The 16,309-nt window shown below is 38.9% G+C and overlaps 1 protein-coding gene across 2 annotated transcripts in view; it reads right to left on the bottom strand.

Moving 5' to 3' along the window:
* Nucleotides 1–16,293, bottom strand: part of LOC132350291 (ATPase PAAT-like) — a 30,337-nt gene extending 14,044 nt beyond the window's left edge. The window contains exons 1-6 of one of the 2 annotated variants that reach the window (XM_059899349.1): nt 15,994–16,293; nt 15,012–15,215; nt 14,120–14,192; nt 11,109–11,315; nt 5,526–5,980; nt 285–747 (exon numbers count right to left, since the gene is read on the bottom strand). In XM_059899349.1, coding sequence (XP_059755332.1) covers nt 513–747; nt 5,526–5,980; nt 11,109–11,315; nt 14,120–14,192; nt 15,012–15,215; nt 15,994–16,157 — 1,338 coding nt within the window. In that variant the 5' untranslated portion in view covers nt 16,158–16,293 and the 3' untranslated portion in view covers nt 285–512. Of the gene's footprint in view, nt 1–284; nt 748–5,525; nt 5,981–11,108; nt 11,316–14,119; nt 14,193–15,011; nt 15,216–15,993 lie in introns of those variants that run through there. The other variant, XM_059899350.1, reaches the window with a different exon arrangement.
* Nucleotides 16,294–16,309: the final 16 nt, after the last annotated feature.

Below are 16,309 nucleotides of genomic sequence, written 5' to 3' on the forward strand. Positions count from 1 at the left end.
CCAAACACTGCACCTTGTTCATTATCTGAGATAAACAATACAAAATATAAACTAGTGATTTGAATTAAAGGTCTTAAGTATCCAATTTTCCAAAAACAATTGATTAGAAAAAGAAAAATTATCAAATACTCTAAGCATTATTTTTCAGACGCCAAAGACTATATAGTCTTTGTATAAATAAAAAATATACTTCTATGAAACACATATACAATACGAACTAATGAACTGCTTTAGAAATCCTTAAAATCTTAAACAGTTAATCCAGAAGTATACATAAATTTCACTGAGAGTGAAAAATATTGCAAACAAAAATAACTTATGATCCTATTATGTTAACTCAGTGTACAGTACTGGATTCACGAGTGCAGTAAAAATGAACACTGAGGTCACTTTAAGTAAGTGGTAATATTTCAAAGGACATTAAATACCTGCTTTTCATAAACTTTTTTGGGGGGTTTGGCTTTGTAATAAATATGTAATAAATATCTGTAGTACTTTGAACATGTTCAGTGCTATCTTTCTCCATTTGAAAGTCTTTCTCCAGAGTCAAAATGTCTTAAAGGCATGCCAGAGGGTGGGGAGTTGGGACTTTGCAGCAAGTCCACTAACAAAGCAATCTTATTATCTATGTGCTCCTGGAGTTTATATATTCGCTGATCAATGTAGTCCATAAGTTTCTTTTCCATCAGTTCCATATTTTTAGAAAGAATCTTTTCCAAGTAGGAACAAATGGATTGCTCTTCCATTCTAAAAATAAATTAAAAAAATAATAGAACAATTTTCCCTACTATTATAACAAAAACAACCAAACTATAGTACAATAAGCAGCCAACACACATTGCTAAAATTTGTCTCCACAACTATACTCTGTCACCTTACAACATATTTCCAGGTTCTAAAATACATATGCAACAGGCAACCACAATCCTGAATGCCTAAAGGATTCTTACTTCTTAAATTCTTTAAACATTTAAGCATAAATTGAAATGAGAATATAAAAATGAAGATGATAGAATTTCTACCCTCAAAGAACAAGTCTTTAGATAGAAAGGGTCTTTTTGGTTTTGAGCCTCAAATCAAAAGCGATCTTGCTGACTTTTTTTAAGGTCTCCATGTTTGTCTTCCAAGTGCTTCCCCAAGCAACCCTACAATTTAAACAGTTTTCTCTTTTTTCATCCAAACAACCTTACTAAAGCAGTGGAAGGACAGGGACAGTGAATTTCAGAGTGTGGTCCACAAAACCCTAGGGTCTCCATGACTTTTTCCAGGGGTTCCATGAGGTCAGAAGTATTTTTATAATAATAATAAAATACTATTTGAACATTAATCGTACAATGAATGTACAATGAATTATCCAGAGGCTATACCATGTATAATGTCATTACTCTGATAACTAATAGCATGTATGGTTGTATATTCTGTTTCCTAGAATTCCTTAAGGTAGTAGGTTTAGGGTACAGATAAATGTTTTTCTCAGAGGTAACTCAATTTGTTCTCAGTATTTCTACTGTGGTCTTACTAGCTATCTATGTTTATACATGCTATAATGCAACATATATGAGAATACAACCCAAAGCTAATAAAGTTTTACATAAATTTAAAACAATACCGAACTTCCCTGGTGGTGCAGTGTTTAAGAATCCGCCTGCCAATGTAGGGGAGACGGGTTTGATCCCTGGTCTGGGGAGAGCCCACATGCCATGGAGCAACTAAGCCTGTGTGCCACAACTACTGAAGCCTGCGTGCTTTAGGGCCCGCGTGCTGCAACTACTGAAGCCCGCGCACCTAGAGCCCGTGCTCTGCAACAAGAGGTCACCACAATGAGAAGCCCGCGCACCGCAACGAAGAGGAGCCCCCACTCGCTGCAACTAGAGAAAGTCGGCGCACAGCAACAGAGACCCAATGCAGCCAAATAAATAAATAAATAAATAAAACTATACCATTCTCATTAAACTTTTTAAAAAGAAAATATGGTATTTTTTCATAAAAATGTTTATGTTACTATGTAATGAGTTTATTGTTATTTCTAAACTAATAAATATTTTTAAATAGCCTACATAAATAAAAGTTCTTTGGAGTGCTCAATTATTTTTAAGAGGGTAAAGACCAAAAAGTTTGAGAACCACTACTCTAGAATATACGAGGAGTTTTTTATTTTTCTCTTTATTTTCAAATAATTATAAATTCACAGGGGTTGTAAAGATACTATAATTCCCCAATGGTCCCAATCGTTACATCTTACCTAACTATGGTATAATATCACAACCAGGAATTTGATGTTAGTACAGTGTGTGTGTATGCCATTTTATCACATGTACACACATTCATGTAAACATCATGTTCTTGACAGAATCAAGTTCTGTCTCGATTGCAAAAACCACAATCGAGAGACAGAACTATTCCTTAACTACAAAGATCTCCCTCCTGCTACCCTTTTATTGTCACATCCACTCCCCTAATCTCCTCTATCCTTAACACCTGGTAATCACTAATACAGTCTTCAGCTCTATTATTTTGAGAATGTTACACAAACAGAATCATATAGTATGTGACCTCTTGAGATTCTCTTTTGTCAATCAGCATAATGCCTTTGACAGACAACCAAGTTGTTGCATGTATCAACAGGTCATTCCTTTTTATTGCTGATAGCATCCCATGGTATGGATATACCAGGGTTAATTTAACCACTCATCTATTTTAAGACATACTGGTAGTTTTTGGCTTTTACAAATAAAGCTTCTATGAACAATTGTGTACTGGTTTTTATGTGGAAAGAAGTTTTCATTTCTCTGGGATAAATGCTCAGGAGTATGATTGCTGAGTCACATGGTAACTATATGTTTAGCTATCAGAAACTGCCAAACTTATTTAGAGTGGCTGTACCACTTTAAATCGCCATGAGCAATGTATGAGAGATCCAGTTTCTCCACATCCTCATTGGTACTTGGTTTTGTTATCATTTTTAAACTTTTTATTTTAGCCATACTGTGTAGTGGTTTCTTGTGGTTTTAATGTGTGTTTCCTTAATAGCCATGAGGTCAACAGCACTTATATTCATGTGCTTATTTGCTTTTTGTACATTCTCTCTGGTATAGTATCTCTTTATGTTTTTTGCCTATGTTCTAATTGGATTTTTTTAATGTTGAGTTTTGAGAGTTCTTTCTATATTTTAGATATAAGTCATTTGTTGGATATGTATTTGCAAATATTTTCCCTCACTTTGTAATTTGTATTTTATTCCTCTTAACAGAGAAGAGTAAAAGTTTTACATTTTCATGGCATCTAATAAATCAAATTTTTGATTACCCTGCTTTTGGTGTCATATCTAAGAAGTCTTGTCTTGTCTTAGGTCCCCAAAGATTGTTTCCTATTTATTATTAGAAAAATTTTATAGCTTTATGTTTTACATGTAAGTCTATGATCCATTTTGAGCTAATTTTTATATAAGGTATGAGGTTTGGGTCATGGTTCACTTTTTGCCCTTCGGATATCCAATTGCTCCATCACCATGTGTTAAAAAGACTATTTTTCCTTTATTGAATTGCTGTTGCACCTTTGTCAAAAATCAGTTGAGCATAATTTTGTGGGTCAATTTCTGAGCCCTCTATTATGTTCCATTGACCTATGTGTCTGTCCCTCTGCCATCACTACATCATCTTGAATACTCTAACTACATAAGACTCGACACTGGGAAGAGTGATTCCTCCCACTTCATTCTTCTTTTTCAAAGTTGTTTTAGCTATTCTACCTCTTTTGTTTTTCATATAATTTTTAAAATGATCCTGCTTATGTCCGCCAAATATTGTGGTGGGATTTCAATACGCATAATATTAAGCCTGCATATCAATGGGGAGAATTGACAACTTTACTATGTTAGAAATTGAATTGGTAATTTAACAGTTTCCAGGAAAGGAATAACCAGGCCCAGCTGCTTTCCTTAGAGACTTCTACCAAACATCTTAAGAAGAGATAACACCAATTTTACACAATCTCTTCTAAGATGTAGAACTCATCTTATGAGGCCAGTATTACGCTCATGAAAACCAGACAAAGACAGTACAAGAAAAATATAGACCAGTATCTCTAATGAATTAGATGCAAGAATACTCAACAAAATATTAACAAATCAGATCCAGCATTGTATAAAAAAGAATTACAGTCCACAACCAAGTGAGATTTATTCTAGGTATACAAGGCAGGTTCAGTTTTTGAAATTAATGTAATTCACCATATGAACAGACTACAGAAGAAAATTCAGGATCATATGAATGGCCATAGGAAAAATATTTGACAAAACCCTATACCCATCTATGATGAAAGAAACTCTCAGGTAAGTAGGAACTAAGGAACACTAAGCCTCATGGTCCCTGAGCAGTCTGACTTCTTTCCACCTTTTATAGTCTTTGTATGTTTGCTGTATTATGTCCAGGGATTTTTATTGGTAAAAAGGGGGATCTGAGAGAAATGGGGACATTACATCTCAGCTGGACCCAGGAGCAGTTTTTAAATCTGTTTAGGTTTTTTTTCTCCTTTGGGTTTTATTGTTTTTTTGTTTTGTTTTGCTATATCACAAGTTAACATTGATTAGACTATCAACAACTAAAGACTGGAACGTCCCTGGTGGTCCAGTGGTTAAGACTCTGCGCTTCCAGTGCAGGGGCACAGGTTCAATCCCTGGTCGGGAAACTAAGAACTAAGATCCCGCATGCCACGCAGCATGGCCAAAACAAAAAACAAAAAGAACAATTAAAGACTATTGTTATCTTTCCTTATCCTTCCCAAATAAGAACCACTTGTTCAATAATGTCAACTCCTCAAATTGAATGCTACTGGAGACATTAAGAAAGTTTCAACCAATACAACTCCCTCATTTTACATGGGAAAAAAGGCTAAGCCAAAAGATTTAAACAGTAAGGCAACAGTTAAGGTAGAACTATGATTAGAGTCCTGAATTCCAATCTAGTGCAAAATTTGGACATATTACATCTATATAAAGGATGGGGAACATACTAAACACTTAGCCACCCCTCAATCAAAGCAGGACTGGAAAAAATTGGAATTATGAGATCAGGGGATAAGGGCCTGTACACTAGAAATAATTTAGAGCTGAAAAATGTTTGGATGACTCCGAAATTAGCCTAGGTCACACATGATCTACAAAGGAAATCTGTTACAATGGCTCACTTCATACAATCTGGCAAAAAATGTACATATCATGGTCACCACAGCTCCTCTCAATTCATGCGGACAACTCTCTACTCTGACCCTATCTGCTGCTTGTACCCCTTCCATCAGATGCCTGAGAAGTGCTCGGCACCTCCAGTTTTACACACTTCTTTCAAAGCAATCCATCCTACTCTGCTGAGTATTTCTTTCCTACAGTGTGTTAATGGTGAAATGTAAAAGCTGCTAAAATCCTCTCTGGAAACATTTTCAGGCAGTAGTTATTGAAACAAACCTGTTTTCCTCCACCTGCCTCCCCGCTCCTGCCCCCAATCTAAACCACACTTGTCTTAAATACTTACGTAACACCAACAGTGCCTTCGCCGGGCTTGGTGATGCTTTCCTGCCACTTGGCGTTGGGTCCCACACGGAGATGGTTCACTTGACTACACAGATTCTGCAGAAAAGGCAGCAACTCAGAGTTAGGTATATGTGAGTTGTCACTTGCTTTCTTTGGTAAGAAAGAAGATACTGCATTCTTAAGATCATTCTCAGGAAGAGAATGGTTTTGTGGCACAATTTTACACTCTTGGAGGCTTGTCACATTTCCTCCACCAGCTGGCTGTGTACTTTTATCAACGTAAGCTTTTAAGTCTTCAGTCATGTTTCCAGATGTCAATCCAGTTCTGGAAGGGAAAGGTGTGGAGGATGACTTGTCGAAGGCGCCTGAAGCAGATGATGATTGCAGTCCCATCATGTGCTTGTATCCAGCGCTCCCCAAAACTGACTGAAGCTGCTCTCCAATGGGAACACAATTCTAAGCAAGGTAAATAAGAAAATGTTCTTATTAACATGAATGATAATGACAGGTAACCTCTGGAGTAACTCAGAGTCAGGCAGTGTGCCTTCTTTCATCTGATCCTCAAAGCTTTCACATGGAGTAGGCTATAGCTACTATCCCAATATTAAGTTAGGAGACCAAGACTAAAGTTAACTCGGCCAAGGTAACACAGCTGGTCAGTGGCAGAAGCAGGACTGGAACCCAGGCCATCGAACTCCAGAGTCAGGACTTCTCATCATTTCACTAGTTTTGCTGAGGAAAATATTCAAATAAATACAAGCATACTTAGTAAAATTGCACAGGCTTATTTTAATGTTTCCACTACAAAGTCCTCCTTAATATATGGTAATAAAATGTAGTATTCTCAATTCAGTCACAGTAATTGATAACTTTCATAGAATTAAAAATCATCTGCCTTGGACAGGAATAAAGACACAGATGTAGAGAATGGACTTGAGGACACGGGGAGGGGGAAGGATAAGCTGGGACGAAGTGAGAGAGTGGCATGGACATATATATACTACCAAATGTAAAACAGATGGCACAGGGAGATCAGCTCGGTGCTTTGTGACCACCTAGAGGGGTGGGATACGGAGGGTTGGGAGGGAGACGAAAGAGGGAGGAGATATGGGTATATATGTGTATGTATAGCTGATTCACACTGTTATGAAGTAGAAACTAACACACCATTGTAAAGCAATTATACTCCAATAAAGATGTTAAAAGAAAAAAAAAAATACACAGGAAAAAAAAAATCATCTGCCCACCGTCACATATAGTAATTCAACCTAAGAATATGCAATTTATTTTCATTGAAAGATAGACCAGATAGTTACATACTTAAAGTATGATGTTATATGAGTACTTTTGTAACACTTTCAATGACTAAAATGAGCTACCTTTTGCCTAAGTCTGCCTTAATAATCTGTAGGGTAATGATTATGTTTTGTGGCCTCAACTCAACCGGCTATGCTATATTATTTCCTGAGAAGACTCAGGTTCACCTTTGAGAGCAGGTTACACTGTCTCCTATCCAGGGCCATGTTCTTGCTATGCTCTTCTATTTTTCCACAAGAGAAAAGCAAAACTACCTCTAGCCTATCTAACTGTTATGTTATACACCTCCATCCTAAACTCTAAACACAGAACTCTACCAGGGATTCTTATAGGGAATATCATCTCATACTTACTGTTGCTCAGTATCTAGTTAGAGAGACTGAGAAAAATATTATACAAGATTAGCTGAAAACACTCAATCCATATATTTTCTGAATATTCTAATAAATGATTCTTGGATAAAGCCAGCCCCAAACTCATTCATTCAACAAATATTTACCAGGAATCTACTCTGTGTTAGGTACTGTTTCAGGGACTGGAAATAAGACAGTGAACAAGACAAATACAAATTTGCAAACATACCCTCAGATTTCTGAAAAAAATAAGTATCTCTGAACATCTTGTAGGATTTCTGAAAGGTCTGTCTTTAACTTTTTTAATTACCATAAAATCCAAAAAGTATCACCTTGAAAAAGCAAGAAAAAAAGATATTTTTATCTTTTCAGATGAAAAAGGTAAACAGTGAAAATCCTGAATAACTGAATATATTTTTGTTGAGAAAATGGGGCACAGCTTTCCCTCAGGTAACGTTAAATGACAACTATATGCCAGGCACTTTGATTCAGAATTCCTACTCAATTATTCTAAATTGCTAAAGCAAAAACAAATCAAAGTCAGCACATGTGAACTTCAAATACAAGGAAATAAGAAATCAGTTTAAGAAACTTTCCAGAAAACAAGGAACCACAAGGCAAAGGTGAAGCAGGGAGTCTAGAAAGCTGTTCCCCAGGTCCTTTCTTTCCTCATCAGAACAGGCCCTGCCCCAATTAACATATGAAAGTTCCAAACAGTGAGTGGTTACACCCCTTCCATAGAAGGAGAGGCTCTGATCATGAAACATCCCTACTTTATTCTTAACAGATAGTTACAGAGCTTATATGACACTTTCCAGGAAGACATTCCATGGATTCCTTGTTTGTGGACAAAAGCAGTCCTAGAGAACCAGGTATATCCTGTGAGAATCATTCCATAAATATAGCCTCCCCACGAGAAAGAAGACTTTTATTAGCATGTTTCAAAGACAATTTAACAGGATCACCTTCTTTCTTCCCCAGGGGGTTTACCAAATGTCCCCATAGATAATGATTTAGCACGTGTGTTGGGGGGTTACCACACACGTGCTGTTGGTTGGAGGACTTGTGTTTCTATACGACAGAAGATGCGACAAGGACACACACCACGCTTGGGACTAGGATGAGAGCTGGGAGAGCACGCTTACAATATACCTTATGTACTTGTGAATGGACGGAAATTACACAGCAAAGAAAATGTATTGTTTTGGGAATTAAACAAAAAACCCTGAAAACATGGGCAAAAAACCCCACAAACTACTATTCATGTCATTTCTTTTCCAAAGTCAAGGTTTTAAAACATAAAAATCAGTCCATGAACTGATTTTACTTAATTCATTAACCCTCTCTAATGTTTCCAAAATTTTCCACACACAAAAAATTTCTTCTGTTTTTAAATGTTTAATCTCTATGTCCACTGGATCCTTCCCCTCAAACATCTGTTCTTAAAATATGCTATGCATAAGACTCATCTGGCATTGCCTGTATAAAATAGGTGAGTCCTGGATCACATCCTCAGTGTTTCAGGTCACTGGTGAGGGCCAGGATTCTGCACTTTATAAACATTCCAAGGGATTCTGATACCGGCAGGTTCCTTATCTCTATCATTCTTGAAACAACCCACTTTACCCTGGCTACCTCCACATTCTAACTACCCATTTACTGTTTAATCCCTCAAAATCTGGTTTCCATCTCATCACTATTCAAACTGACCCCCTGAAGATCTCCAAGGAGTACTTAGTTGATAATCCAAAGGGCATATATATTATATAAAATTTACTCGGAGCCATGCACTAGACAGACAGGTCCTATCTGCACAAAGCTTATATTTTAATGAGATACACAGAACAACACATAAACAAAAACAGGCAAGAAAGCGCTGATGAAAATATGATACAGATTTGGAGGAAAAGGCTAATATTTTAATCAGGGTGGTTAGGGAAGGTGTCATTCAAGATGGAACGTTTAAGATGAGGTTGAAATAACAAGAAAAAGGCAGACTTGCTAAGATCAGGAAGAGAGGATTCTGGCCAAAGAGAGCAGTTAAGGGGGCAAAGGTCCTGAGGTGGGAGCACGTCTGGATATTTGTGGAATACCCACATCAGAATGTCTAGAGCAAGGCATCTAAGGAGATGCAGCAGGAGATGAGGTTGAGGAGGTAACGAGGGCCCAGATCTTAGATGAGAGCGTAAGGAATCTGGATTAGTTCTGAGTGTCAAGGGGAGCAGTCAGGGGGCTTTGCACAGGGGAAGTCGAGTCTGCTTTACCCTCTGAGATCATTCTGGCTGCACTATGGAGAGGGAGCACTGGAGCAGGAGGGCCAGGTAGGAACCTCCTGAGGTGTGGAGGTGAGGTAATAGTGCCAGCGGAAGAAGAGTATGGACCCTGTTCACTTTAAAGCTCTCTTTTCCATGCTTTCCAAGATCATCATCAACTCTCCTGTTCTCCTATGTCTGCCTGTTGATCCAACGATACTCATCCTAAATTAATATTGGCAAATCTCAAGAAAGTTATATAAGTTTTAAAATTCATATTATTGGTTTTAAACTTTCATCCTGTGATCTTACCAGTATTATCGTTTAGATTGTAAACACGAAGAAATTTGTCCTCAAAAAGAGGAAGCAATGCCAAATAACACAGAACTAATAGCTTTGAATTCAGGTCTCCTGACATCAGATCTCTTGCGACTCTTAAGCACTGCTGTGTCCTGCTCTTCTGGTTCCTTTTTCCTCTCCCCGTATTCTTAGCAAACGCTCCTACTCTGCCAGGGTCTTCCTTCCTGGCTCCGGTCTCTCCCCTCACCCCCTTCCCCATCATCTACTAGGCATGCTCCTCCCAAACCCCCCTCCACTCCCCCAGCCCCACCTGTGTTTCCAAAGCCTCACAACATCATCCCAGGACATGTGTTATTCACATCTAAAACTCAACACTCCCAAATTAAACTCCTTTCCCCCAAGTCGCTTCCCACCTTGGGTTCCATGTATATTATGGTATCACCATTTTCAAAACTTTAGTTTCACGTTTGACTCTGTTTTTCTCCCACAGAACCCATATTAAGTTAGTTGTCAAGTGCCAATGGCCCCACTGTTGTAGCCTCTCACAATCCAGCATCAGGTTACTCCTTCCAAGTTTAGACTCTCATTAACTCTCCTCTGGATGACGGAAATAACAGAGCTGCTTTCCTTCTTGTAGCCTCACTTTCTGCTGACGCATCTTTCCTACTGACTCATCTTACACATAATAGCCGATTAAATTTATTAAAACAGAGCTAAAAAATACCCACAAACTTTATAACATCAGTCAAAATCCTCTAAGATCCAGCCCCAGTCTACCTGAAACTTCCTGTCACTTCTTCACTCCAGAGAAATGAACTTCTATTCATTTCCTAGCTACATCCTATTCCTCTAGCACTTAAGATTTAATCCATACTTGTCTCTATCTCTTAAGTTGCATCCCTCCAAATTTACTTGCCTAATCCCACCCTTCCTCTTTAAAGGCGTAGATAAAATGCTACTTCCTTTAATAAGCCTTTCCTAGCATTCCTCTTCATTCCCCACTTAGATGCCCTGACTCCCCTAACAAGACTACAGAGATCCTTAACAACAGGCTATCGACTAATTCATCTTTGAATCTTCTAAGGTAACCAAAACTGTGGCACTCACTAAGAAGGGGCTAAATAAATACTTGCTGAATGAATAAATGAGTGAATTCATGGAAAATTGTGAAGTCTGTAATAGAAATATTTTTTTGCAAGAGAGTAGGTCTACAGAATGTTATTTTTTGAAAATTAGTAAAGTGAATAGTTAAATCAATAACAAAAGCTGAAATAAAAATATTTATGTTTCTACATGTCCTTATAAGAAGACATCATTTAAAGAATTTTAACAGTATCCGGAAAGAAATCCATTTCTACTCACCTGTTGCTGGAAAATAACCATATTCATCAATTGCTGAGCTCCAGATGACAACTTTGACCCCATGGACTCCATGATGGTTTGGACCCTCTCCAGGTCTATCCTTGATCCTAGAGCAGGAGAGCCTGCTGAAGAATTTGCTGAAACTGGCCTCACATGTACCACAACTTTACTGATGAACACACACTGCTTTTCACCAAAGGAGAGCAGCTATTATAATACAAAAGTTCAACAAAATTAATGATAATAAAAATAATCATCATTTAAAGTCATTTCTTGTTAATACTGAAGAGTGAAGCATTCAAGAATCTAAAAATTAACTTCAAGTACATTTTAAAGGTTTCTCTAGAACAGTCATAGTCAAAAAAAGACTCAAAAAAACAATGTAAATGCAAAGTCCTTTTTAAATAAAAGATTATGTATAAATAATGTTTTATTTACTTAGTTTAGGGAATTAAAGATAAACTATACCAATCTGAGATCTTAACATACTGAAACTTGCTATAGTATTATTTAATACAAAATAAGACTGTCCAGTGTCCCATGCAAAGTGTTTGTGAAATACTAAATATAAATAAGTCAGGATTTTAGAATTTAGAACTGTAGGGAATATCAATACAACCTAAGATAGCTCAACAGTTTACACATAAAAATACGAGTTCAGGGTGGTTTTTTTAACTTGCAAAAGACACCCAATTAGCAAAGTTGAGGTCTGAGCCTGTTTCTTCTGTCTTCTATCCCAGTAGCTTTTCCAATGCTTTATGCTTCTTCATGTTGTCCCTGCTTCTAGAGCAAAAGACATTTCACGTGTGGTGTAGGACAACAAAGTAGCAAAGTGGAACGAAAACAGCATTTAGAATCAGACAGACCTGAGTTCAGTGATGGCTCTGCCTGGGTGACCATGGGCAAATGCCAAACTTGAGTCAGGAGTAAAATGAGTTCACATGGTTGTTATGAGGATTATGTGTTAAAATTTCCAGTACATATCATTGAGTAAGTGCTCAGTAACTATAACTTTTAACTTACATATACTATTGGCCCAGAAGAAGCTTTCACACAAACCCAAGGATTTCCCTAAATGAAACACTCTTTCACTCCCTGGTACTTCCACAGCACAGTTTTAAATACCATTCACCTTCACAGACACAACAAACCCATACCTCACACAAAGACACAGGCGAATACAGACCCATGATCTAAAAACTCAGTGTGGCACCAAAGATGTGACTGTCATCAACAAGGAAGTAAATACCTCATGAAATGTAAACACCCACATTCCAACCTCCATATTATCCCTGTTCTGCTTTTTAACCCCCAAGCCTTTCTCACTAGCGAATGTAGTACCTATTTTGCACACTGAGTCAACCTATTATCTGTCTTGCCCACTATAATATTTGCGATGTGAGGCCTTCATTCCAATTTATTTCATAACTGCCAATTCCTGAATGCCAAGTACAGTATCTGGCATCAATAGGCACTCCAGTATTTGTTGGATGAATGAATTGCCTTATTTAAATGAATTTAGAAACTATTAGTATATACATCTAAAACAACATCTTGGGATAATCAGTTCTGTGCTCTTCTGTAAGTAATAATCAGCAAAGAATTTGAGAAATTAAAAATAATCAATCCAAGAATTTTCTTCAGTTCCCTAATACTACCCATAAGGTAGCTTGAAAAAGGTGAAGGAACTTGCCCAAAGTTATTGTGTTAGTCAGCAAGAGAGCTCATTTAACAGTCAGGGCTTATGTAAAAAAGAGTGGAAATATGTATATGTATAACTGATTCACTTTGATGTATACCTGAAACTAACAAAACATTGTAAATCAACTCTACGCCAATAAAAATTAAAAAAAAAAATAGGGCTTTTGATTTCTAGCTCAGTACCATTTCCTTAGATCTGATGACCTTAGTAAAGTTCACCTTAATAATATTTTTCAGGCTGAAGACACCAATCCAAACTCCTTTAACTTTGTGGTGCCCATGTCTGAATCCTCCCTGATTGTGTCCTATCCTTCTAGATTTGGGGACCAAAACTGCTTGTGGTTTTCTTGGCACCTAAGTTTTATATGAAGATAAAAAATGTTTTTAACTCAGTTTTTTAAGGCTCAAAAGTACAATACTGCTGTAGTAACAGCAGTACATGACATGACTAGGAAATGGAGCAGGACCCCATGGTCCTTGCCCCCCAAGTCCTCAGCCTGCCTTTGGTCTGTGGAAAAACTTTAGCCAAAGAATAAGTTTAATCAAAGAAGTGCAAAAATGAAGAAGCAAAGAAAAGCAGTCAACAGGACAAAACAATAATTGTTTAGTCAGTAAGCAAAGTCAAGGACCTTTAGTTCCTCCTCAAGGGCTATAGATCATATTCTGAGCCACATCCTGCGAGCTGTCTTACAGATATTGAAACCCCCGCCAGGTGGAGGAAATTAACTACATGATGACAAGCTGTCACAATTCCGGGAACTGGCCTCAAGGAAAAGTGAACAAACCGACCCTGGAACTGAAGAACAATCAAGATGATGCTGGTCAGCCCACCACACGACCAAGTTCAAGATGACTGTCAGAGCTGATTGTGCTGTTTCTGCATGCAGCCCCCTCCCTCTGTCTATAGAAGTTCTCGTCCCCTGATGGTCAGTGGGGGGAGTTGGCCTTCAGACAGGAGTCCAGCACCCCCAACGCCCCACCCCTGCTGTTGCCGGCATCCAAAACAAAGCAAACTTTCCTGTCCACCAACCTTGCCTCTTTATTGGCTCTTGAGTGGCGAGCAGCTGGACACCACTTTTGGTTACAACCGTAGCTAATAAATGGTCACATTTTAACAGAAGAATGTTGAAAATTTTTTAGAAAAGAATTTCTTTTTACATGTTTACTGAGTATTTCTGAACTAAAACCAGGGACCAAGTTGGACTAACTACATTACCAAACCTACAGAAAATAAGTTTATATAATAGGAGGACAACTGTAGTTTTAAAATTAGTTTAGGAATGACTAAATGATATTTAGGAATGACTTACCTTTACTTTACAAGCATGTGTGGAAGACTCCAATTTTAGATATTTTTTGTACAAAATAATCTTTTCATGTTCACTAAAAATAAAAAAGAATTAACTTATAAAAAATTTCACACACTATCACTTTTAATAGTTACATTTAAAAATAAAGGTTTCCAGGACAATATTTAAATCCTGAGATTCAGTTTTCCTGGTGAGGCATAAATAGCTGGGACTTCCTACTGAAGTGCACTGGCTACAAAGACAACATCTGCCACTTACTAGCTATATGAGAAAATGAAATTAGATATCAAATGTATGCTCATGCAGCACAGAGCACACTGTAAAGCTCAATAACATACCCATTATATCCAACATGCACAGTATATAAAACACTTCGTATTTTGATTCGTATTAAGGAGAGATTAGGTCAGAATCTTTGTAAGAAATCAGAAAAAAAAACAAGAAGTATAATAATGGGTTAACTATGCTGGTATGGCACAGTGTTGGGCTCACACACTATGTGTAAAGAGTTTCCTACAGGAAAACGTTCAAAGTTCCAGACTGATAGACAACTTAATTTTTGGAAAACAGATCGTTGTGAGTTAAAGAAAACAGACAAGAAACACTTACCAGAACTTCATCTGATCAGAGTCTTCCACTAACTAGCTATGATCTTTTACCAACTACTCTCTCTTCCACTAGCTCTCAATTTCCACGTTTATAAAAACAACTAGGCTGATCTAGACTGTCTTTAAGATCCCTAAAGGTCTAAACTTCTATGTCTGCTGGTATGTTTTTATCTTCTCTCCCCTAGTATCTGGCACCAATGTCAGAGAATCAATAAATATCACAAAAGGTCAAGAAAATAAAACACTACTTCAGAAGAACACTTCCACACGCATACGTCACAAACCTGTTATCCAGAACATTACAAACATTCTTGCCCCTACTGGTTCCACAGTAGTCCTCTCCTGAGTATACTTCCATATTTCTTGCTGAACTTAAAATGCCAAGAGAAACGATTTCTTCACCTCCAGGAGGGTCACATCTCAGGTAAAGGAAGCAGGGGTTTTCATCTTGGCTGTTCACGTTCCTTTGCAAAATCACCAGATCCTGGCTGAAAAGAAAATGAAGACTATTATACAGTTCTCTGAACACTGTCATTAACCCACTTAATGGGCCACAGGGGTTGACATGTTATCCTATTCATTTACATTTGCATTTGCAGTCCAAGCGCCTTGCAAAGCACTGACGAAATGCTCAATACAGAATTCATAAGGAAATGATGCTTTAGACGTGAGGGCTCTCCACTCTCTTTTCCCTTGACTTCTGTAATACATTCTAAGCGACTTCCTATAATTGCCTGTCCAGTTAATGAAATATATGGACTGGGCAGCTAGTGTAAGTTAAAAAACAGTTCAGAAGTGGGGGTGGGGCGGGGTGCAGAATAGAATAAAGGACCAAAGTGTGCCATTTTCAAAACTAAGCTGATGAAGATTTTCGACGTCTGGATTTTGTTTTTAATGCCTATTTTGGCCGACAGGAGGTTTTTGTTTCGGGATAGAAAGGCGGTTCTGATCCCGACAGGGGGCCTCAGGAGCCGACGTGACGGACACAAGGGGGAAGGAGGTGAAATGCCGAGTCTTCAGGTCACCTGCCCCCCGTCCCCTGCGCCCGACGCTCACGCCGGAGTCGCCTCCTCTTTCCCGCGGGCCCGCCCCCACCCTCCCGCCTCCCGGGACCTGCCCCCTCGCCCTCGCCGCCCGCACAGACCCGTCACCGGCTCGGCTCCGGGCCCAGACCCTCTCCCCTCACGGCCCCCGCCTCCCCTCCCGGCTCCCCCAGCAGCGTGGCTGGCACCGAGCACAACCCCAGTCCCCGCCGGCCCGGCGCACCCGGTGGCAGGCGGCGCCAGCAGCTCCTCCCAGTCGGCGTCCCGGGCGCCGAGACCAGACCGGGTGAGATGGAGACTCTGGGCCAGGGCTCCGCACGCGGCATCCCAGGAAGAGGCCAGCGTCGGGCGGCGGGTCAGTGGCGGCTGTACGGTCTCGGTCTCCATCTGGCCACCTACACGCCAGGCCAGCTCCGGAACCTCTCTTACAGCTCTTTAATTTCCGCCAGACTGAGGGACTGTAAAGGAACAGCGCCTCGCCCGGCTGCAAACCCCAGAGCCGCCACTTCTCGCCGGGGTCGGAGGAGACCAGCTACTGT

Source organism: Balaenoptera ricei, chromosome 16, assembly GCF_028023285.1.
Source record: "Balaenoptera ricei isolate mBalRic1 chromosome 16, mBalRic1.hap2, whole genome shotgun sequence".
NCBI classification, from domain to species: domain Eukaryota; kingdom Metazoa; phylum Chordata; class Mammalia; order Artiodactyla; family Balaenopteridae; genus Balaenoptera; species Balaenoptera ricei.